Source organism: Leucopleurus acutus (genome assembly GCF_964270905.1).
Source record: "Leucopleurus acutus genome assembly, chromosome: 16".
Lineage (NCBI taxonomy): Eukaryota > Metazoa > Chordata > Mammalia > Artiodactyla > Delphinidae > Leucopleurus > Leucopleurus acutus.
This window is the reverse complement of record NC_139158.1, coordinates 35,570,036-35,595,684: the sequence shown is the minus strand read 5'-3', so window position 1 is coordinate 35,595,684 and position 25,649 is coordinate 35,570,036. Positions and strand designations below refer to the sequence as shown.

The 25,649-nt window shown below is 43.7% G+C and overlaps 1 protein-coding gene across 2 annotated transcripts in view; it reads right to left on the bottom strand.

Annotated features, from left to right (window-relative positions):
- Positions 1-4,109: 4,109 nt before the first annotated feature.
- Positions 4,110-25,649, bottom strand: part of ADCY9 (adenylate cyclase 9) — a 137,035-nt gene continuing 115,495 nt past the window's right edge. For both annotated transcript variants that reach the window (XM_082857258.1, XM_082857257.1), the window contains exons 8-11: positions 25,035-25,194; positions 18,494-18,642; positions 13,873-13,914; positions 4,110-8,335 (exon numbers count right to left, since the gene is read on the bottom strand). In XM_082857258.1, coding sequence (XP_082713384.1) covers positions 7,144-8,335; positions 13,873-13,914; positions 18,494-18,642; positions 25,035-25,194 — 1,543 coding nt within the window. In that variant the 3' untranslated portion in view covers positions 4,110-7,143. The remainder of the gene's footprint in view (positions 8,336-13,872; positions 13,915-18,493; positions 18,643-25,034; positions 25,195-25,649) is intronic.

Genomic DNA, 25,649 nt, shown 5'->3' with positions numbered 1-25,649 from the left:
TGAGATGGTCTGGACTGGCAGCATGCTCTGTCTCTGGCTGTGCAGCTGGGAATCACTGGCAATGACTGGCTGAGGGGGGCAAGCCGCTCAGCTACGCTGAACCTGAACTTTCGAATCTGTTGGACAGGAAAAACCACCTCTGCCTTCGGTGAGGCATCATGAGGACAGAAAGGGTTCCAGGTGTCTTGAGTTCCTTGGCAGAAAACTATCATATAATGGGAGGCTGCCTTATGTGTAGAGGCACATTTGCATGTGTGAGAACTGAATTTCACAGCTAAAGAGTTACTTTCTTTAAATCAATAAAGTGCCCGCTCGCCGCGTTGCCATAGGTTTATCTGTACTCCTGAAGTTTGGGAGTGAGGTAACACAGCACTGAAACCTACTTGGGAGGTCAAAGGTGATGGTGGAATGCAGGTGGTGGCCGCAGGTAGAGAGGAGGAGTGGCCGTCCATGAGACGGGGAGACCAGAGCTGGGGACCTCAGAGGGTGGGAACCTGGCAGGATTCGAGACGGATGCCTTGGGTGCGAGGCTGTCTATGCCATGGGACTCCAAGGGGAGCGTGTGAGGCCATGTCACCCCCATTCTGCTCCTTTCCCTGGAATCACATGGACAAGTCCAAACAATTCCCCCTTTCTGCTATCAGTCCTCGCCCTGTCAACCTAGAGGGCAAGAATTTTGTTTGCTGAGAAGATCAAGAAGCCCAGAGGAGGGCTTCCCTGGTGGCGCAGTGGTTGAGAGTTCGCCTACCAATGCAGGGGACACGGGTTCGTGCCCCGGTTCGGGAGGATCCCACATGCCGCGGAGCGGCTGGGCCCGTGAGCCATGGCCGCTGAGCCTGCGCGTCCGGAGCCTGTGCTCCGCAATGGGAGAGGCCACAACAGTGAGACGCCCGCGTACAGCAAAAAAAAAAAAAGCCCAGAGGAAGACAGAGAAAGAGCAGCTCTGAGAAGACTGTAGCCTGCTGGAGGTCACTTGGAAGGAGGTGGGGTCAGCAGAGGCTCTAGTCCTCCAACCCCTTGCAATTCTGGGGGTGGGTGGTGGCGTGGGGGGGGCAGGGAGACCTTTCACTGGGGGTGTGGTTCCTGAAAGGCCACCACCGGCCCCGTCAGTCCAAGCCAGTGCCTTGTTCTGCTCAGCTCTGAGACCCTCGAGCTGGGACCCCAGTCGCCATCAGGATTGTTTTAAAAATAAAATATATGACCATGTGGAGTGGCCCCTCTCTCAGGGAGGGACCAACACAATATTGGTGCAGTTGTTTTCCCTGAATGGTCCTCATCTGTTGCTCTTTCTTGAAAGACTGAATATTCCATAAGACCATAACACAAAGATCATCTCTGATGGGGTACAGATGACACTAAGGTGCCACCATTTAAAAATGTCAGCAAGGGTCTTCCCTGGTGGCGCAGTGGTTGAGAATCTGCCTGCCAGTGCAGGGGACACGGGTTCGAGCCCTGGTCTGGGAAGATCCCACATGCTGCGGAGCAACTGGGCCCGTGAGCCACAACTACTGAGCCTGCGCGTCTGGAGAGGCCGCAATAGTGAGAGGCCCGCGCACCGTGATGAAGAGTGGCCCCCGCTTGCCGTATCTGGAGAAAGCCCTCGCACAGAAACGAAGACCCAAAACAGCCAAAAATAAATAAATAAATAAATTTAAAAAATAAAAATGTCAGCAAGGAGAGGGATGTCTAAAAATTCCCTTCTGTTTCCTGGTGGGACTCCTAACAGGAGAGCCATCGGGAAAAACAGTGACTAATCACAGGTGCTCCTCAAATATTCTCAAGTATCACAGCACTGTCACCACCTAAGTGAAAGGAGCTTTGGCACATAGTAGGGTACTCAGTAAAACACTGTCTGATCGTTATTTATCTGTTGGGAAAGAATCTGATGAACTTTGTCTTTATATTGAAAAGTTCTTTGAGTGCCTCTTCAGATGTACTTAGGTAACTCACACATTAAAGTCTAAAATATAATTGGATTGGAAATGCATATATAAACAAGCAGCATTAACCTGTTTAATCACGTTTCCAGTAGAGAGTCCAGAAGTGCTTGGAAACCTCACCTGCAGATACTTATAATTAAAAATCACCATTCCTCCTGTTATTGTAGATCATGGGTATTGGATTTGGATCCAGGAACATGAAGTGGATTTTTAAATTTTTATTTATTTATTTTTTGCGGTATGTGGGCCTCTCACTGTTGTGGCCTCTCCCGTTGCGGAGCACAGGTTCTGGACGTGCAGGCTCAGCGGCCATGGCTCACGGGCCTAGCTGCTCCGCGGCATGTGGGATCTTCCCGGACAGGGGCACGAACCCGTGTCCCCTGCATCGGCAGGCAGACTCTCAACCACTGCGCCACCAGGGAAGCCCACGAAGTGGGTTTATTTTGATGTGCATTTTTTTTTCTGGATGAAGGAGCCACAACTTTCATCAAATTATCAAAGGCTTTGCGAGCCCAAAAAAAGGTTAGGAATCGCTGCTGCTGATGACTGAGGTTTCAGGAGGCACTTAGATTGCTCAATACCTGATTGCGTAATTTCTTTCTCTTTCCAACTTTCAGGCCCAGAAGGGATGTGAGAATTCCCCACGCTTAAGTTATTCTGACATACAGTAACAACTCTTTGGAGTCGTGTTATTTAAAAACCAATTTTTACAAAGGAACAGTATAAAAATAGACACTTGGGAAGGTTTTGAGTTTACGCCTACATGGTGTGCAACTCTGTACTTTTTCTTAATCACTTCCTCTCACTTATCTCCTGCCCCAGTTAGCTTCCTCTCCCTGGTACTTGGGATCCATCCCAGGCGGCCACAACGACAGATTCCCACAGCAGAGAAAAGCAACCACGTGTGAAAGAGATTTTAGATAAAAGTAGATAACTCGTCTCCAGTCCCTGCAGAGGTCAAGTGAATACCATGTGATCACCACACTAAACGACACCTTTGGACTACCTGGTGGGGCCCAAAGCCCCAGTTAAACAGAGACACTTATCAGGCATGATATTCCAAGAGCTCAGAGATCAATTCCCAAGAAACCAGAGAAAAGGCCAGCCCTCTATTTGGGTAAGGTCGATTCTTCATTACACTTATTTTAAAACTCTCCCTAATATGAGAGTGAAAAGATTAAAAAAAAAAAAGAATAGATGAAAGAGAAGCCATAAATGATAAGTCCTGAGGTTTACTGCAAAAATTAGAGGCTGCCTTTCTAGACTGTTTGAGAAACCCCCCAAAGTCCCTGGGGTGTCCTTTCTACTAGAGAAACGCAACAAAGACAAATATTCCCTTACCTCCGGAAGGTTCCTAGGAATGCCTGCAGCGCGGACTCAGAGGAAAGAGCACCCTCGTCAACAAGCAGTGTCCTCACAGGTACCAGGCTCCAGTGGAGGATCACCTAGAAGCTGGATCCCTCTGATCTGATGAGCAAGGCCTGGGGCCACATCTGCATCCCCTTTGCTGAGTCGACAAGAGGGTCCTGTGCTTTGAAGTTGCACATTAATACTGAACTCTCCAGGAAAAACCCTGGGGGAAGAGGCTCTAACCCCTAGCAGAGCCAGCATTTGGCTCCAGGTTTGGAGGTGCTGTGAGCCCCTATGACATGTAAAATGGCATGTGTGATTTTTGGCAAAGACGCTCTGTGACTTTAAACAGATTCCGAAATGGGTTTGTGACTTCCCCATGATACAGGCACCCCAGGACTCTGTAAGGAAGAGGCTATGCAGGCACATCTTTTCAGAAAACTTACTTCATCTTCTCAGTCAGTTGCTGAAGATATTGCGGGAAAAACTATTTAGAAGGTCTAAAAAAATCAGGATGTGGTCGCAAGCAATTGTCCTGCAACCTGCTTCTGTTCCATGTAAAAATAAATAATTCTCAACCAAAGTTCACTGTAGCAAATGTGTCCATTTAAAACACACACACACACACATACACACACAATAAGAGTTTTTAGTTGCCCTGTTTTCAAAGTCACGATGTAAAAGACCTGCAAAGTTTCCTATTTCAGCCACAAATGGCAGGGAAAAAGGAGCGCCCTAATCTCGGAAGTGGTAACGATCTTGTCGATGAGGAAATACCAGGCATCAAATATTGAGATTTTAGAGTATTTTAATGTCCATTTCTTCAGTGGGTGCATTTTGAAATTATTAGGATTAACAACTTAAAAAGGGTAGAGCAAAGGAAAGATGGAGAACGCAAACAATTGGTTCTCGCAGATTTAATTTTCATATTCTAGGCATGACGTGATTTTTCGAAACAACCACCAAAAAGTGCTTACTTCGAAAGTCTAGAAATGCAAACTCGGACAGATCTTTGGAAACTACAAATCACTACAGCCCACATAATGGGGAAGCACGCGGCCCTTTGGCTCTCAATGTCAAGTGCAAATGTGCAGGTGTCTCCACAGCACAGTCAGGGTAACGGAGCCGTGAGCAGCCTCCAAGCTCTGTGAGGGTTTCATAACTGATGCTCTGCATTTGTTTGCATTGGATGCAATTATTTGTGTTTGTTTATATATATTTATACATATATAATTTGATCTGACCTAAGGCCAAGAAGAACTAGCAATTGCAACTCAAAGCAACTATTTACACACATTCAATTCTGAAGTATTGCTTCCTGCCCTAAGTTCACAGGAGGTATTGCCGCTCTGAAGAACGCCTCCACCTAATCGGAAGCGCTTGAACCCGCTGCTCAGAAGCCTGTCTTCAGCCACCGTCTGCTCAATGCCCACGGAGTCAGAGGCCTGGCGCTGCGGGTGCAGGCACTCCGTGGTTCTGTGCTGAGGTATGCTTCCAAGCAGGGGCTGGGAAGGACCTGGGTCACTGGTGGCCCAAAGAGAACATCTGTACTGGCTGCTTAGGAAGGCTCGCTTGGGGTGTTTTTTTAAAGACAATTTAAACCGTCCACAAAGGCTTCCATTTGCACAATGTTGAACTGGACAGGTGGACGTCACCACTCTCTCCCTGCGTCCGCAGCCTCTTGGCTTCCCAGGAATCGCAGGAGGGGAAGGAAAAAAAAAAAGTTTGATAGGGAGGAAGCGTGTGCAGAGATGAACTCTGTGGAGCATGTTTTGAGTGGAACAGCAGAGACACGGGGAACAGCAGGAAGCACCCAGGCCCCTAGCCGCCACCAAAGCTGCAGAGCCTGGAGCCAGATGGTGGAGGGCGAGGCCCACACTCAACACACGTCTTAATACTGACGGAAGGAACCCCTGACATGCCCACAAGCCTGACAGACAAGGAGAGCATCAGGTAGTGTGTTTCAGAAAAAATAAAATCTCTGCAGGATTTTATAAGAATACATTCTTTAGAAGAGGTAATGTCACAGTCATCCTTTCTCTATTTCTCTAGCATTGGAAGACCAACAATCTGAGAGTAAAACCTGAAGGCAAATCTCCCTGGACATGGAGATCCTGGCTACAACCGTACTGCTGGGGTCTGTGCCATGCATGTCCCTGGGGAGCTGGGGGACCAGAATCAAACTTCATGATGCCGGGAAGGGCAGATTCTGTACGTATTTGGTGAGGAGTGATAACAGGACTTAATGCAGATGTGAAATCTACATAGAGATTTACCAGTGAAAAGAAAATACACAGGGCACATCGGAGAAGACCTTACACAGAGCAGGAGCCAGTCCTCAAATATCCCATGAGCTGCAGCCACCTTAAGAATGAGGTGTCATATGACTATGACAGGGCAACTCTGGCCTGAGTTCAATCCTACATAAACTTCAGACTCAATGTGGCAAAACGGTAATTACAAGCAGGATTAGCAACAAAGGGCACAGAAGCAATTTCCTTGGGTTTTCTGTACTTCCCCGGTTCCATACCTCATTTCCATCCAGACGATTCTGTCCCTACTTCCAGGGTAAGAGCTCCATTTAAATAGGGCTGGGATCCACTCACCAGGCTCAACCCCACCACAAATGGGTCCTGCACAGGCTGAGAAAAGGAAAGGATGGAGCAGCTTTCTGAATGTGGAAGCCAAGCGCTGCCCGCGGCCCTGGTGCTCTGCCCAGAACTGCTTCACAGCGAGCCGGTTCTGATCCCACCCCTGTCGTGAGCAGACCCCCTGGGTGGGGAGCAGGAGCAGGGCTTTTGCTTTAAAAGTGGTGGCCGAGGGCTTCCCTGACCCAGAGTGTGCAGGCCATGCCCAGTGGGGTCCTGCTCAGCCCCTGGCGGGGGAGGCGGCCCAGAGTAGCTGAAGCACTAACGGACACCTTCTCATCCTTCTGCTGTGCCCTCTGTGACCACACCCCGCCCCCTCAGCCTACTGCCCTTCCCCAGACAGAATGACCCGGCAACCCTCCCCAAGACACACACGTTTCCTGATAAATAAATAAATAAATAAATGCAACCCTTGGATGTTTATTTTGCGTTTCCTCTCAGTTGAGTCAGCTTCCAAGACAAGCCCCTCCGCTCCAGCTGGAAGACCCCTTGGGGCGGGGGCAGAATGAAAAAGGGCTTTGAGATACCTGAGGCCTGGGTTCATGAGCTGTGAGGCCGGTAAGCGTTTGGAATCTCGGCCTGCACGAGGAGGAAGCCCTAAAGCTGCTGGGTGTGGGGGGCGGTGGGTGCAGTCACAGCCCCTGAGGGCCCGGCTGGCCTGGAAGGCGCAGGTCAGGGGACACCGGTGTCCTGGCTGATGGCCCTCTACGGTCCTCAGCCTGCACCCCCCCAGCATCCCCGCCCAGTGAGTTACTGGCACTTGATCTCAGATTCATGAATGCAAGTGTGTGTGCGTCTATGTGTTTACATAGAAAGGTCAGGTCACTGGAAAAACACTAGTACGTATACAGAAAAAAACCTCAAAAACATTGTATTAGCAAAAAAAAAAAAGTGTCTCGTGAGAAAAAGCAATAAAAATAATATTTTAACCACAGCTTCTGTTTTAACATCCACCACCACCCAGCACCACACCCTGGCCGCACCTTCCCTGGACTCCAGGCCGCGCCAGCCCCTGAAGGCACTTGTTCTCCACACTGCCAAATGGTCACACCAAGGGGGAAGAGGAAAAAAACGGATGAAGATGAACCCTGAATAACTGTGATCCACACAGAAGTTAGGGCTGCAATGACCACAGGACACCACGTCCGGGGACGGGAACTGTGGAACCTGGACGGACAGAGCACCGCGGGCGGCGCTGGGCCGCCTCACGCCCTCTTTGAGACGTTGAGCTTGGTGAGTTCATTGGCTTCCTCCACCCCTGCTTCTTCACAGTCGCTTTTCTCTATGGCTTTGCTGAACCTACACCTTTCTTCGGCTTTGATGGGCTCCTTCCAGGGTTTCTTAGAAGACGGGTGAGTGTCCCTGGCCTGTGTGTTGTTCTCGGAGCCCAGGGACACCTGGTCCGGGTTCTGTACGGAAGGCACCAGGTTGGTGATCTCGTCCGTGGGGGAGCGTCCGATGCTGCCGTCCACCTGGACTCGGATGTCGGGGGAGATGGAGAGCTGGTGCTGCGGCACCATCCCGTTGTCTGTGCACTTGGGGTACAGGTAGGTCTTCATCTGGCCTTTGCCCTTGACGTTCACCGTCCCTCTGTAGTCGAAGTCGTAGCCCATCTTGCTCAGGACGCGGTAGCTTTCCTCGCTGACCTGGATGCGGCACTCCACCCCCGTGGTGTCCATCCTGCTGGCGATGTTGACCGTGTCTCCCCAGATGTCGTACAGCAGCTTGGTGGTGCCAATGACGCCTGCCGTCAGGGGCCCATGGTTGAAGCCCACCCTGAGCTTGAAGTTGAACCAGAGCATGTTATTGTTGAAGTCGTCCACCACGCGCATCATTTCCTTGGCGAACTCAAACAGGATCTGCAGGTGCTCCTGCGGGTGGCTGCCGTCACGGCACTGTGTGGCGTTCAGCCCCGACGCGGCCATGTATGTGGCCCCGATGGTCTTGATCTTCTCAATGCTGCTGTAGTCCGGCTTGCTCAGGAGCTCGTCGAAGTCCCCGATCAGCTCGTTGAGGACCCGGTAGCACTCCTTGCCGCCCTCGTAGTTCTCCTCATAGAACTCGCTGAAGTTGACGATGCTGGCGAAGATGACTCCTCCGTTGTCGTGGTTCTTCGAGTAGGTCTGGGAGACCTTCAGCTGCTCGGCCACGTGGTAGGGGATGATGTTTCTCAGCAGCCAGTCGGCCTGGTCCCTCATGCTCTGGATCTTAGTGCGGTGCAGGTCCGCCTCCACGTCCCCGTGGTAGTGTAGGCGGTAGCTGACTTCGAATTCTCGATTCAGGAACCAGACCAACAAGAGCAGGAGGAAGAAGACAAGAATCACCTCCTGGCCGATCAGGCTGGCTGGGCTCCTGCTGTCGTGCGGCAGCGAGGCGTTGCACGGATTCCTCTTGGAGCTGGAGAGGAAAGAGAGGACAAAGGATGTGCCTTCTGAAATGCATCTTTAAGGGAAAGGTTACTGCCCAGTGCTTCCAGGTTCTGAACCAGCCCAGCTAACCAGCATCCTGCACAGAGTTTTGTGCAGCTCAAACCTTCAACCACCTGCAGCTGCAGAGTGACCTGTTTCTGTTTAGAAAGATGTGGCGTGATAAAGAGTCACTCTTGTAAGATTCCTGTAATGAGTGCTTTGTACTTGCTTTGTTTTTCAGAAGTCTTTAGCTCCTTGATTTTTAAAATCTTTTCTTTTTTCCCAACTTTTTATTTTGAAAAATCTCAACCTTACAAAAAGGTTAAGAGACTGGCAAAACAAACATTTGTATACCCTTCTCCTGGATGCAACAATTGCCAACATTGTGCTACTCTGCTGTTTCCCTCTGTCAACACAAACTGCACAGGCGCACACACACTCACACAGGCATACTTTGCTGAACAGTCTGAAAGTAACCTGCCACTTCAATCCTGAAGAGTTCAGTACGAATCTCCTAAGAAAAAGGACGTCTCCCTATGGAATCACACCACCACTGTCACACCCAAGAAATTTCACGTCCTCTGATACACTCTGATATAATTCCCCTGCCCCCTCCCTCCCACCCGCCCTGGGGTTAGTTCTGTTTTGCCAAAGTCATTTAAGATAACTTAACCATTTTTAAAAATAATATAAAATGTATACTTTTAAGAGTAACACACTGTAAGAAACTCAAACAGTATAAACAATGGAAAATAACTGTCTTTCCTATGAGGTAACCTTTCTGTTGCGCACTATTCTAACACACGGCTGTGCTGTAACAACCAGTCCCCTGCAGAGGGCGATCAGCTGTGTCCATCTTTGACTACTAGGAACGAGGTTACAGTGGATATTCCCGAGTGTCTTTGTGCATATGAATGAGCCTGTCTGTGGGATAAACTCCTGGAAGTGGAACTGCTGAGTCATTTAAAATACACTTAGAATTCCGGTAGAAATTTCCAAACTGCCCTTCTAAGGGCTGAGCCCATTTCTATTCCCTCTGATGACCAAGTCTACTTGGTCTGTTCTACAGTTCCACAGTGCCGAAAGGCCACAGCTTGGGATCCCAGGACTGAAGATTAGCGTGGGCAGTCTCTTCTAAAGTTTATTCTTTAAATATAATTTTTTCCACTTAAAAATACTACATACTCATCATATAAAATTTAGGGTGAAAGTAGAAAGAAAAAAGATTCACCCATCATCACACCATCCAGAGGCGATCACTGTTAATGTTTGTTGAATTTCCTTCTCATCTCTCTTTTATCTGTTTACAACGCTGTGATTGCTCTGCTCATGTAAACTGTACCCTGATGTACTCTAAAATGCACAGAGCAGGCCGCTAGATTTTACATAACAGTGGTCTGGGTCACTTATATGAATATAATTATACATGGAACAGATGGACCCTGAGTTTAGAGAGTACCATGGCACAGAAAGCTCAATTCTACCATCAGAGTGTTTTTTAATGAATTTTAATGTTACCTGTACTTAGGCATATTAAAAATAATGAAACTGACCAATCTGGTCATAACGCCTTCCATGAAACACAGTCACAAAAGCCTGGCTTTGGAGTAATGATGCCTGGACTGTGACCGGGCTGGCCCCCCACAGAGCTCTGAGAGCCTTGGGCAGGTCACACCTCTTTCAGGTCTCAGTTTCCTCATGAGTAAACTGAAGATGGGCTGGAGTATTGCTAAGTCTCTACCGGCCTAAGGGTCTGTGCAGAAAGGGCCTGAGGCTATGTCTGTAGAACCAGCAGGGTGCCCTAGGCTGGCATTGGGGAGCTTGGATTTGGGGAGGGTTCCCACCAGTCCTTGATGAGAGGGGCTCACCGTGCCTGGACTGTTCGTACAAACAATGTGGATTCTGCACCTGCCCTCCTTCCGAAAATCTGGAATTTTGGTACATGCCAGGCAAAGGGCGCCTATGTGACCAGCCACCAAGAAAAACCCTGGAGTCTGATGGGCTTCCCAGGAGGGTGTTTCACACGTGCTGTCACAGCTCATTGCTGGAAGAATTAAGTGCATCTCATACGACTCCACTGAGAGAGGACTCTCGAATGCTGGCGCCTGGTTTCCTCTGGACTCTGTCTCATGCACTTTTGTTCTCTGCTGATTTTGCTCTGTGTCCTTTTGCTGTAAGAAACCACAGCCACGGGTACAACCATGTGCTGAGTCCTGAGTCCTCCAAGTGAATGATCAGACCTGAGGGTGGTCTTGGGGACCCTGACAGAGGTTCTATGACTTAATGCCTAAGAACCAGGAACCCAAAACAGCCTCTATGGCAAGATGCACCACACTTCACTCATTTATTTTGCCAACTGTCATTTAAACAAATGGCAGTACTTACTATGAATCTAAAGTACTAAACAAAATAACTATTTTAGATACTAAAACAGATCTATGTCCAGCCCCTCAAGCCCTCTTGTTGGCTCAGAGTAGGGAGAGAACCTGGAGGGAGTGAGTCTTCTCTACATGAGCCCATCTCCTTGGCTTAGGAGTTGACCTTTCCTCCGGTTTCTCCAAAGTGATAACACTGAGGAACAGCCTCTTTATTAGGAGACGTCACCAAGGCTTAAGGTCATCCTAGAACCAGGCATTGTAGAACCCGGTGGTAGAACTGGGTGGCGTTGTCTCGGTTTCCTCAATTGTGCTGTAGCTAAAGCCGGCAGTGTGGCCTGAGCCTGGGATGGGCACAGGCCAGTGCCCTCTGGGTGGAGCAGAAGAATACGAAACATGGGCAGGTGTGACAGGGAAAGGGAAACAACTGCACTGCTTGCTTTTACCTTTGCTTAAAAGGAAGGGTCCTAATGCACAGGCTGACATGTTGTGCCCAAGGGGCTGCCTTGCAACAGAAGATCTGTAACCAGCGGGTGAGAGAATTATTTCCACTCTACAACCTGTACTTCTTATCCTACTGCAGAAGGAACAAGGAAGGCGATGGTTCTACTCCTAAATTCAAATAGTAAAGGGCAGTCCCAAAAGGAGGAATTTTGTGACTAAATGCAAGAGATAACTTAATAGATGGACAAATGGAAGTCAGAGTAAAAAACAGTATAGTTCATTATCACGGAAAAGAGGGATTACAAAATAGAGAAAAACGGAAAACAAAGACCACTCGTCCTAGCCAGCTCAACGTGGGATGCATTAAAATTTTGGTATATTTCCATGCCATTTAAAATCTACGCCTAGGATGGGGGCGGGATGCACCAAGAGGAGGCATAAGGGGGGCTTCTGGGTAATGTTCTATTTCTTGGTCTGGGTGGCAGTTAAATGGGTGTGTTCACTAGTGAAAATTCACTGAGCTGTCTTCATGATCTGGAGGCTTTTCTGTGTATGTGTTATACGTCAAAAGAAAGTTAACTTAAAAAAAGATATTAGGTGTTTTGCTACTAAATCTTATAATTGTCAATCATACACAGAAACATCTGTATTCTGTTTTTGTTCCATTGTCACTTTAATTCTCCTTCCCAACATCTAAATGTCCACAGGTATTTAATTTTTTAATTGTAGAAACAGAGAAAAAATCATCACATCATTAGATCGTAAGTATTACATATCTTACTTTTTTTTATATACAGTGAAATACCTAGCTGTAGCTATAAGACCTATGTAATTTCACATAATAAATGAAAAATGAAAACCATAAATGCTTTCCACATTGCTGCATTTTAACAGTTGTAATATTTGGGTATATGTATCATAATTTAATTAATTTCTTTTTTACTGACAACTGAAGTTGCTGATGAACTTTCAATATTATCAATCAGATGTTCAATATTTTGGGGCATGCAGCCTTTACCAAATGCTGAATTATTTCCTCAGCAGATAAGCAAAAACAGAATTATTAGTTTAAAGGTGATGGACATTTTTATGACTATGTTTTATAGATTGCCAAATTACTTTCCAAAACTATTGTACCATTCTGAAAAGTAATGAGGCATGGCAGAAAAAGCATGGCCTGGTAGTGAGGGAGGCCAGGGTCTGAACACTGCCAGTGTCCATAGGCAGGTTCCTTCTCTGAGCTTCAGCTTTCTTATCTGGAAAATGGGGACAAAGTTACCTAATATATCAGGTTACTGTGTAGATTAAACAAACCTATATTAAACACCATCAATTCATATATGTGCCACACCCTGGCCTACACTGGGTATTCACATGGTAACATTTTGAAGGTATGATTTGAAGATCAGAAGGAATTCTGTAGTTATTTAATAGTGCAATGACTTGTGTAGTAGCCTATTTATCTTCTACTACATTTCCTCTTTTGTGATTTTTTTGGTCTTTTGTCTACACAGGTCTTAATTAGCTCTTTACATAACAGTCTCACAAATATTTTTTTCAGTCTGCTTTTATCATCCCCTCGGTCAGTCTTATTTTTTTGTGCATGTGGTTCTATTTATTATTTGTAAGATTGGAAAGTTATCTCTGTCTTAGAAGCTTGAGAACTGCTTAATTTTATTTTTTCTAGATGTTTATATAGTTTTATATAATTTTAAAATTTTTGACTTCAATTTATTTAGAATTAATTTTGATGTTTATAGTAAAGCAAGGGCCCAACATTTATTTGTTTCAAATTTCTAGTCGGTTATTTCAAAATATTTTAGGGAATAAATTTTCTTTGATTTGTGAGATCTCCTTTGTAACATTCTAATGTCTTATATAAAATTAAACCAAATCTAACACAGGAAACCCTCGCTTTTTGAAAGTTCGCTTTTCACCGCTTTGCTTTGATGAAAGACCTACATTAGTACCTGTTTTTGCTAATGAAAGAAATCTGAAGGGGATTTTTGCCTTTAGGAAAAAAGGCAAAAAGCAAAACTAACGTTCAGCATTTGTTTCGCAGTGAGTGTTACAGAGGCAGCGCCATCCTGAGAGGCAGGAGTGGCCCCGCCAAGCTCCTTCCCTGGAACCACACTGAGCATCGCAGCATCAGCCACCACAGCTCTGAACTGTGTCTGTAAGCATCTGTGCTTTACCTCAACTTACTCTGTGCCTCCGTTAGCAAGCTGTGTCCTAACGGAACTGCTTCTTCACTTTTTGGCTTAGGAAAGTTTTCACAGGAACGCTCTACTTTCAGAGAGTGGGAGAAACCTGCCTATGTCTTTTTTGAAAAAAATTAATTAATTAGGCTGCGCGGAGTATTAGTTGCAGTACTCGGGATCTTTGTTGCCATGTACAGGATCTTCAGTTGCGGGATCTGACCAGGGATTGAACCTGGGCCCCCTGCATTGGAAGCATGGCGTCTTAACCGCTGGACCACCAGGAAGTCCCCTGCCTATGTCTTAACAATTATTCATTTTCCCAAAGATATTATAAGTATGAACTGATATTTTAACAAATAGATATCTTCCACTTACTCTTGTAAGAATGCATATGTTGTTTCTTTAATTCAAGATACAACTGTTTTTCAGGAAACTTAGAAATAACCAGCAGTAATAATACAGTTACACCCATTTATTCAGATATAGGCACAATGTTAAAAGCTTACCTGAAATTCTGTACTGCATCCAGGTGTGAAATTACTATGGAACTGAAATTAAAATGCAGAAAACTTTTATTATAAAAAGCAAAAAGGGCATTATACAAAGCAATCTGAGAAGAGTTTAAATAAAAACAACTTTCCTATTTTTAAGGTGGAGATCAAGGTAGAAAGTTAAGGATAGTAAATTTCTATTATAATTTGATGCTGTGTGTTAATGAAGAATGACAAAATGGTAAAGACAACAATGTAAAAGCCTTTATATCAGCTGTGGAAAGTAGGCACAACCACTAAAAAGCGAAATCAAGGAAGAATCTCTAAGGACTTCATTTTGCTGTTAAGGACTTATCTATGGTGTCGTGTCCTACAGGCTAGAAACTTCAGTCACGTTCAAACAGCGAAGTCTACTGACAAAGGATCAATGTCAAAAGGCCCCGCCGGAGGCGTTGGCAGATTACTTACTGGAGAAGCCGGACTTTGCTATTGGTGATGCCCAAAGCAATCAAACCCCAATTTTAAGGCATCAAAACCACACCTAACTAAAGACCTCTCTCTTGGTGCTTGGGAAGGTACCCAAGACACCCAGCCCCATTCTCTCCACATGCTGCACAGCTTCCTCTGGGGTCATGTTACCCAGCGTCCACTCAGGCCCACAAATCACCCAAACCTCTCCACCCGGGGCAAGTGCCCTGATGCTTCGTCCTTCAGGTCCCCCAGCCTTGCTCCCTGAAAAGGGGACGTTGCAGAGCACCTGTGAGCAGCTCTCCTGGGCAACAAAGGCCAGTGAGGGCTCAGAGTGGCTTTTTTGATTACAGGAGGTATTAAATGACTTCACAGAAAAGGAAAGAAAAACAAGAGCTACACACAAACTGTCCTCTTCTTACCCTGTCCAGACGTGACTGTGACACTGCTGTAACCCACGTGTCTGTGTCTCCCCAAAGCTGGAAGAGTCCCCCCCGCCAGCTTCACAGGAGTTGAGTTTATGTTTTGTCCTCCCCACATGTTCCCTACGCTGGGCTCGGCTCAGCAGTGACAGGGTGGACAGGCTGAAAAGATTCTGCGTGAATGCGGGTGTACTGGGTCCAGCAGAGATTCAACCGCCAGCCCTACCTCAAGACCTGCTATTTGATTTCTAGGTGAAAAGGCGATGGATGGGTTTCCTATCGCTACGGCTCTCTAGATCCAAGTGGAAAAGGCCCGCACCAGTGACTAAATGACACTGTGAATGGCTGATGGAGTATTTGTGTTGGATCTAAAAGGTTAAAAGTCAGACTGTTGAATTTCATGCTCTTGGGAAAGAGCTTTATAATGACCATAATTCCAAAAGGCCGCACCTTCAGAAAGGAAAAATGACATTTTGTTTTGCTTAAAGTAATTTAACTATTCATTAAAGTTTCCTTTCAAATGCTGAATGACATTTCTACTTCCTTTTTGATCTTAATTTGCAGAGAACTTGAATATCTTTCATGTGGTTATTATTTCATTAAGTAAACTGAGGAAGGATACTCACCCTGTCCATTACTGACCACTGCTTTGGTAATACCCAAAATGCACTATGGCAATTTTGTCTGATATTGAGACAACTTGGACCACTTTCTACTTTTGAGCAATGGTTCTTGGCAACAGTAATACCATTCCTAGGGGGCATTTTGGAAACACTGGGGGTCCCTCTGATTGTTTGGGGAGCCAGGAATGTTAGATGCCCTGCAAAGCACAATAGGGAAATGTCCCATGTAATTTTGAAATATCCTAACCTAAACCCACTGTAATTTTAAATAAATGATTCTTTAATATGTGCTAACATAAAACATAAGCAGTTACACAAAAAGTCCAACATTTAGGAGAAGTCTGTTACAGAAACAGAAGCTTAATGGCTTTGAGACATTCCCCTGAAATTTCTGAATAAATTACTCACCGTGTGCACTCTGCTATCCAAGGTATCATCGTATTTCCAACTACATATTTAGTTGAAAAGGTTAAAAGCCACAAAACCAGTTGCAAATGTGCAACAGGTAATTTCAGACTCATTTTAACGCTAAGAACCAAATGTGATTTAATTTGTAGAACACATGAAAGGTAGGGGTCTTACTGGATTTCATTAACAAAGGATGTTTCAAATATAGCACCTATCACTGCCATCCTCTATATTTTAATTTTTAAATTCTTTGTAGCACAGCAGTAAGAACACATCCTGCCCCCAGGGGTCTTCACAAAGCTCCTGTTTCTCTTCCCCACACCATCTGTGAGAGGGCTTTTTTTTTTTTTTAAAGATTTTGTTGTTGTTGTTGTGGACCATTTTTAAAGTCTTTATTGAATTTGTTACAATACTGCTTCTGTTTTATGTTGGTTTTTTTGGCTGCGAGGCATGTGGGATCTTAGCTCCCCGACCAGGGATCGAACCCGCACCCGCTGCATTGGAAGGCGAAGTCTTTACCACTGGACTGCCAAGGAAGTCCCCGTGAGAGGGCTTTGAAGGCCATCTGAGTACCAGGGATGGAATCCACTCTTCAATATGTGGAAGGATTTCAAGATAAATGATATATTTCCAGTGATTCGTCATTGCCCTAACGTTTCCTGTTACAACATGGAGAACTGTTATGACATGATATTTATGAATAAGGCCAGGTCACTCGCAAGACCATCACACTTCTTCATTTCCTTCACTTCAATACTCTGTAACCTGTCTCGGCACACCGGCCCTACTACAAAAGGTTAGGACCAGCTTCCTCTTTTCATTTTTGTGTCACCTATACCTCTATCACTTCATTTTCTTGATAGTCTTGTATGAAACGGCTTCTGGTCCTACTTTCTTAAATTCAAACTTCTTCATCATAAGTACAGTCGACCCTCTGCGTCCATAGGTTGTGCATCTGCGGATTCAACCAACCTCAGACTGAAAATATTAGGGAAAAACAAAATCCCAGAAAGTTCAAAAAAAGCAAAACTTAAACTTGCCACATGCTGACAACTATTTACATAGCACTTACATTGTATTAGGTATTATAAGTAATCTTGAGATGATTTAAAGTATACAGGAGGGCATTAGTAGATTATATGAAAATATTCATATTATGCCATTTATAGAAGGAACTTGAGCATTCTTGAATTTTGGTATCCAAGGGGTGGTCTGGGAACCAATCCCCTGCAGATACCGAGGGACAACTGCGAGTTCAAGCGTGTGACTGCTGCATGATGTCTGCTGGGGATGGTCACCCCAGGATGTCTGCAGGCAAATATTCAATACATATAATGTTATTAAAGTTATTTTCTTTTTCTTTCGTTTGTGTATTACTCTTTGGGCATTTCATCAAGTTGTTGACTTTATGTATGCTGAAAGCTCTTTCATGTTGTGACAGGAAATGTCTGTTCGGGTGGAGTGCATTAGTCCTGACGAGAAAGTGCAAGGGACAGACACAACTCCACAGCAAAATCCAACAATCTGGTTAAAAAATGGACAGAGGATCTAAATAGACATTTTTCCAAAGTAGACAGAGATAGCCAATGGGTACATGAAAAGCTGTTCAACATCCCTAATCATCAGGGAAATGCAAACCAAAACCACAGTAAAACATCACCTCACACCCGTTAGAACAGGTATTATAAAAAAGACAAGAAATAGCAAGCGTTGTTGAAGATGTGAAGAGAAGCCTCGTGCACTACTGGTGGGAATGTAAATTGGTACAGCCACTATGGAAAACAGTATGTAGGCTCCCCCCAAATTAAAAACAGAACTATCATATGACCTAGCAGTTCCACTATTAGGAATATATCTGAAGGGAACAAAAACAGTAACTTGAAAAGACATCTGCAACCCCATGTTCATTATAGTACTATTTACAATAGTCAAGAGGGGAAGCAACCTAAGTGTCCATCAATGGATGAATGGATAAAGCAGATGTGGTATATATACAATGCAGTATTACTCAGCCATAAAAAAGAAGGAAAATCCTGCCATTTGTGACAACATAGACAGACCTTAAAAGCATTATGTTAAGTGAAATAAGTCAGACAGAGAAAGACAAATACCGTATGATCTCAGTTATATGTAGAATCTTAAGACAAACAAAAACCCCCATGAACTCATAGATACAGAGAACAGACTGGTGGTTGCCAGAGGCAGGGGTGGGAGGTGAGTGAAATGGGTGAAGGTGGTCAAAAGGTACAAATTTCCAGTTATAAATAAACAAGTCTTGGGGAAGTAATGCACAGCATGGGGACCACAGTTAATGATACTGTACTGTATATTTGAAAGTTGCTGAGAAAGTAACATGTTTTGTTTTGTTTTTTGGCCATGCAGCATGGCTTGTGGGATCTTAGTTTCCTGACCAGGGATCGAACCCGCACCCTCGGCAGTGAAAGCTCAGAGTCCTAACCACTGGACCGGCAGGGAATTCCCCCAAGAGTAACTCTTAAAAGTTCTCATCACGAGAAAAAAATATTTGTGTGGTGATAGATGTTAACTAGACTTACTGTGGTGATTATTTCACAATATACACAAATATTAAATCATTACATAGTGCACCTGAAACTAATATGTTCTATGTCAATTATATTTCAATTAAAACAAAAAGAAAAAGTGAGAAGGAGAAGAAGAAAGGTGGTCCTTCTGTGGAGGGCACAGTGCACGTACCTGTCTGGGCAGAGGGAGACGTAGAGCAGCAGCAGGGGCCCGGCCCCGACGACTGTGGCCAAGGAGGACCTCATCCAGGAGCTGAGCTGGCAGAAGTTACAGTAGTGCACCACGGTGATCAGGACAGCCGAGCCCGTGAACACGGTGGACTGCAATGAGGGGCAGGCTCGGTGAGGACCCCAGGCCCCCTCCTTGCCACACGGGCTCACCTGCCTTCCCTCCAACTGGGCACCCCGAGAGCAAACGACACGCTCACTTACCTGTCCTTCTGTTTAACAAAATATCTGGTGGTTTCAGGGACAGATCATAAATCATTAGATTAATTACCAGAGCTTTCGGTTACAAGTCTCACTGGCACTAAAATTCCTCTCCTGATGTGTGCAAATTGCACACGTCACATTGGAGGAGAGGAAAGGTAGACTGCCCTGGTTGAGAACTTCCACCATGTAACCAGTTACCTCCCAAAGCCTGTCCTCCAGGCACCCTGCTGTGTGTCAGTGGAAATGTGATTTGGTTTTAAGTATCAAATGCAGCCAGCCCACCCAGTACTTCATGCTATACTCGCTGGCACCAAAAATGTAATCTTCCACAGCAGGATGAATTCACTCTTTATGGGGTTTAACTTGGATGCTCCTTCCCTGATCAACAGCAGCTGATCCAGGTGCCAGTCAATTGTTTGTGCCAGTTCTTCAGACTAACATTATCTTTTTTTTTTAAACTTTTAAAAAAAAATATAAAGTATAGTTGATGTATAATAGAATATTACCTTGTATCATCTGGAAACATGGGTCAGATGCTTCTTTGTAAAACGTGTAAGAAAATAACTGATTTGGGGGACTTCCCTGGTGGCGCAGTGGTTAAGAATCCGCCTGCCAATGCAGGGGACACGGGTTCGAGCACTGGTCCAGGAAGATCCCACATGCTGCAGAGCAACAAAGCCCATGTGCCACAACTACTGAGCCTGCGCTCTACAGCCCGCAAGCCACAATACAGAGCACGTGTGCCACAACTACTGAAGCCTGAGTGCCTAGAGCCCATGCTCAACAAGAGAACAAGAGAAGCCACTGAGCAGAAACAAGAAGAACTACAATCCCACAGCCTATTGAACAAAAACCACATTCACAGAAAGACAGACAAAATGAAAAGGCAGAGGGCTATGTACCAGATGAAGGAACAAGATAAAACCTCAGAAAAACAATTAAATGAAGTGGAGATAGGCAATCTTCCAGAAAAAGAATTCAGAATAATGATAGTGAGGATGATCCAGGACCTCAGAAAAGGAATGGAGGCAAAGATCGAGAAGATGCAAGAAATGTTTAACAAAGACCTAGAAGAATTAAAGAACAAACAAACAGATGAACAATACAATAACTGAAATGAAAAAATACACTAGAAGGAATCAATAGCAGAATAACTGAGGCAGAAGAACGGATAAGTGACCTGGAAGACAGAATGGCGGAATTCACTGTTGCGGAACAGAATAAAGAAAAAAGGATGAAAAGAAATGAAGACAGCCTAAGAGATCTCTGGGACAACATTAAACACACCAACATTCGCATTATAGGGGTCCCAGAAGGAGAAGAGAGAGAGAAAGGACCAGAGAAAATATTTGAAGAGATTATAGTCGAAAACTTCCCTAACATGGGAAAGGAAATAGCCAACCAAGTCCAGGAAGCGCAGAATCCCAGGCAGGAAAAACTCAAGGAGAAACACACTGAGACACATAGTAAGCAAATTGACAAAAATTAAAAACAAAGAAAAATTATTAAAATCAACAAGGGAAAAATGACAAATAACATACAAGGGAACTCCATTAGGTTAACAGCTGATTTCTCAGCAGAAACTCTACAAGCCAGAAGGGAGTGGCATGATATACTTAAAGCGATGAAAGGGAAAAACCTACAACCAAGATTACTCTACCCAGCAAGGATCTCATTCAGATTCGCTGGAGAAATCAAAAGCTTTACAGACAAGCAAAAGCTAAGATAATTCAGCACCACCAAACCAGCTCTACAACAAATGCTAAAGGAACTTCTCTAAAGGGGAAACACAAGAGAAGAAAAGGACCTACAAAAACAAACCCAAAACAATTAAGAAAATAGTAATAGGAACATACACATTGATAATTACCTTAAATGTGAATATGGATTAAATGTTCCAACCAAAAGACACAGGCTCACTGAATGGATACAAAAACAAGATGCATATATATGCTGTCTACTAGAGACCCACTTCAGACCTAGGGACACATGCAGACTGAAAGTGAGGGGATGGAAAAAGATATTCCATGCAAGTGGAAATCAAAAGAAAGCTGGAGTAGCAATACTCATATCAGATAAAATAGACTTTAAAATAAAGAATGTTACAAGAGACAAGGAAGGACACTACATAATGATCAAGGGATCAATCCAAGAAGAAGATATAACAATTGTAAATATTTATGCACCCAACAGAGGAGCACCTCAATACATAAGGCAAATGCTAACAGCTATAAAAGAGGAAATCAACAGTAACACAATAATAGTGGGTACTTTAACACCTCACTTACACCAATGGACAGATCATCCAGACAGAAAATTAATAAGGAAACACAAGCTTTAAATGACACAATAGACCAGATAGATTTAATTGATATTTATAGGACATTCCATCCAAAAACAGCAGATTACACTTTCTTCTCAAGTGCACACGGAACATTCTCCAGGATAGATCACATCTTGGGTCACAAATCAAGCCTCAGTAAATTTAAGAAAATTGAAATCATATTAAGCATCTTTTCCAACTACAACACTATGAAATTAGAAATAAATTACAGGGAAAAAAATGTAAAAAAATACAAACACATGGAGACTAAACAATACGTTACTAAATAACCAAGAGATTTCTGAAGAAATCAAAGAGGAAATCAAAAAATACCTAGAGACAAATAACAATGAAAACACGATGACCCAAAACCTACAGAATGCAGCAAAAGCAGTTCTAAGAGGGAAGTTTATAGCAATACAGTCCTACCTCAAGAAAGAAGAAAAACCTCAAATAAACAATCTAACCTTACACCTAAAAGAACTACAGAAAGAAGAACAAACAAAACCCAAAGTTAGCAGAAGGAAAGAAATCATAAAGATCAGAGCAGAAATAAATGAAACAGAAACAAAGAAAACAGTAGCAAAGATCAATAAAACTAAAAGCTGATTCTTTGAGAAGATAAACAAAATTGATAAACCTTTAGCCAGACTCATCAGGAAAAAGAGGGAGAGGACTCAAATCAATAAAATTAGAAATGAAGAAGGAGAAGTTACAACAGACACTGCAGAAATACAAAGCATCATAAGAGACTACTACAAGTAACTCTACGCCAATAAAATGGACAACCTGGAAGAAATGGACAAATTCTTAGAAAGGTATAACCTTCCAAGACTGAACCAGGAAGAAACAGAAAATAGGAACAGACCAATCACAAGTAATGAAATTGAAACTGCAATTAAAAATATTCCAACAAACAAAAGTCCAGGACCAGATGCCTTCACAGGTGAATTCTATCAAACATTTAGAGAAGAGCTAACACCCATCCTTCTCAAACTCTTCCAAAAAATTGCAGAGGAAGGAACACTCCCAAACTCATTCTATGAGACCACCATCACCCAGATACCAAAACCAGACAAAGATACTACAATAAAAGAAAATCATAGACCATTATCACTGATGAATATAGATTCAAAAATCCTCAACAAAATACTAGCAAACAGAATCCAACAATATATTAAAAGGATCATACACCATGATCAAGTGGGATTTACCCCAGGAATATAAGGATTCTTCAATATACGCATATCAATCAACGTGATACACCATATTAACAAACTGAAGAAGAAAAACTATGTGGTCACCTCAACAGATGCAGAAAAAGCTTTTGACAAAATTCAACACCGATTCATGATAAAAACTCTCCAGAAGATGGGCACAGAGGGAACCTACCTCAACATAATAAAGGCTATATACGACAAACTCACAGCAAACATCATTCTCAATGGTGCAAAACTGAAAGCATTTCCTCTAAGATCAGGAACAAGGCAAGAGGGTCCACTCTCGCCACCATTATTCAACATAGTTTTGGAAATCCTAGCCTCGGCAATCAGAGAAGAAAAAGAAATAAAAGGAATACAAATTGGAAAAGAAGAAGTAAAACTGTCACTGTTTGCAGATGACATACTATACATAGAGAATCCTAAAGATGCCACCAGAAAACTACTAGAGCTAATCAATGAATTTGGTAAAGTTGTAGGATACAAAATTAATGCACATAAATCTCTTGCATTCCTATACACTAACAACGAAAGATCAGAAAAAGAAATTAAGGAAACAATCCCATTCACCATTGAAACAAAAAGAATAAAATACCTAGGAATAAACCTACCTAAGGAGGTAAAAGACCTGTAGTCAGAAAACTATAAGACACTGATGAAAGAAGTCAAAGATGATACAAATGGAGAGATATACCATGTTCTTGGATTGGAAGAATCAATATTGTGAAAATGACTATACTACCCAAGGCAATCTACAGATTCAGCACAATCCCTATCAAATTACCAATGGCATTTTTTACAGAACTAGAACAAAGAAAATCTCAAAGTTTGTATGGAGACACAAAAGACCCCAAATAGCCAAAGCAATCTTGAGGGAAAAAACGGAGCTGGAGGAATCAGGCTTCCTGACTTCAGACTATACTACAAAGCTATGGTAATCAAGACAATATGGTACTGGCACAAAAACAGAAATATATAGATCAGTGAAACAGGATAGAAAGCCCAGAGATAAACCCACATACCTATGATCAACTAATCCATGACAAAGGAGGCAAGGATATACAATAGAGAAAACACAGTCTCTTCAATAAGTGGTGCTGGGAAAACTGGACAGCTACTTGTAAAAGAATGAAACTAGAACACTCCCTAACACCATAAACAAAAATAAACTCAAAATGGATTAAAGACCTAAATGTAAGGCCAGACACTATAAAACTCTTAGAGGAAAACATAGGAAGTACACTCTTTGACATAAATCACAGCAAGATTTTTTCTGACCCATCTCCTAGAGTAATGGAAATAAAAATAAACAAATGGGACCCAATGAAACTTAAAAGCTTTTGCATAGCAAAGGAAACTATAAACAAGACAAAAAGACAACCCTCAGAATGAGAGAAAATATTTGCAAACAATCAATGGAGAAAGGATTAATCTCCAAAATACATAAACAGCTCATGCAGCTCAATATTAAAAAAACGAACAACCCAATCAAAAAATGAAGCCCTAATAGAAGACCTAAATAGACATTTCTCCAAATGAGACATACAGATGGCCAAGAGGCACATGAAAAGCTGCTCAACATCACTAATTATTAGAGAAATGCAAATCAAAACTACAATGAGGTATCACCTCACACCAGTTAGAATGGGCATCATCAAAAAATCTACAAACAACAAATGCTGGAGAGGGTGTGGAGTAAAGGGAACTCTCTTGCACTGTTGGTGGGAATGCAAACTGATACAGCTACTATGGAGAACAGTATGGAGGTTCCTTAAAAAACTAAAAATAGAATTACCATATGACCCAGCAATCCCACTACTGGCCATACACCTAGAGAAAACCATAATTCAAAAAGACACATGCACCCCAATATTCATTGCAGCACTATTTACAATAGCCAGGTCATGGAAGCAACCTAAATGCCCATTGACAGATGAATGGATAAAGAAGATGTGGTACTTATATACAATGGAATATTAGCCATAAAAAGGAACGAAACTGGGTCATTCGCAGAGATGTGGATGGACCTAGAGACTGTCATACAGAGTGAAGTAAGTCAGAAAGAGAAAAACAAATATCGTATATCAACGCATATATGTGGAATCTAGAAAAATGGTACAGATGAACCAGTTTGCACAGCATAAATAGAGGCAGAGATGTAGAGAACAAATGTATGGACACCAAGTGGGGAAAGCGGTGGTGGGGGTGGTGGTGGGATGAATTGGGAGATTGGGATTGACATGTATACACTAATATGTATAAAATAGATAACTAATAAGAACCTGCTGTATAAAAAAATGAAATTCGAAAAAAAAAAGAGAAGCCACCAGATTGAGAAGCCCGCGCAGTGCAACGAAGAGTAGCCCCCGCTCGCCACAACTACAGAAAGCCCACGTGCAGCAACAAAGAACCAACACAGCCAAAATTAAATAAATAAAATAAATTTTAAAAATTAAAAAAAAAAACGATTTGGGACTTGAGGACACCAAGAGGGGTTGGAGAGGACACAGGTCCACCAGGGAATCTCCCCAGAGCAGCCCCTGGGCTGACCTCCCTGCCCGCTCCTCTGTCCCAGGCAAGTCTTTTAAAAAGACAAGTTCAAAGGACTGACAAAGAGTTTGCGCCTCTTTAAGGGCCTATATTTAAATTGCTGTCCCAAGCCATCAGGCTTATATTTTTAAAAAGTGATCAGGGAGTCCATAAGAGCACCGACACAAAATCACCAAGACTTGACTTACGTGTATGTTTGTCTCAAATTCGGAGGTGACATGTGAATAGACTGCGAGGGCGGGGAGGGACACCAGGATGGCCCCGATGAAATGGCGCGGGAGCCAGCCGGCTATCCACTCCAGCAGGCGCTTGGTACAAGCCATCACATCCTCCAGGAAGAACACCATCCTGGGAGCGGGGGGGAGAAAGGAGAAACGGGGTATCTGTGGGTGGGGGACCCAAAGCCAGGGCCACTCCCAACCCTGGCCTATGCTGTGGCCACTGGTGTGGGCGGCGGGCAGAACCCCCGCCTCCTTTATTTTTGATCAATGGCAAGTAAACTGGACTCACTCAGCTCACCATACCGTATTTTAAGGTTACTTGCTGCATTCGGATAAGACGTGCTTGTAAAAGACAAGCATAGGCCTCTGTGAGTCTAAATGGAGCATGTAAGAACCAGGCAGGCAAATACTAACAGGTCCTGAAAAAGGTCACCTGTCACCTGTTACTGCCTGCTTCTAGGGAGGTCTCAAGTGGGTGGTTCAGGAGGTGTTCGGAATTTTTTTTTTTCTTTTTTTTTAACATCTTTATTGGGGTATAATTGCTTTACAATGGTGTGTTAGTTTCTGCTTTATAACAAAGTG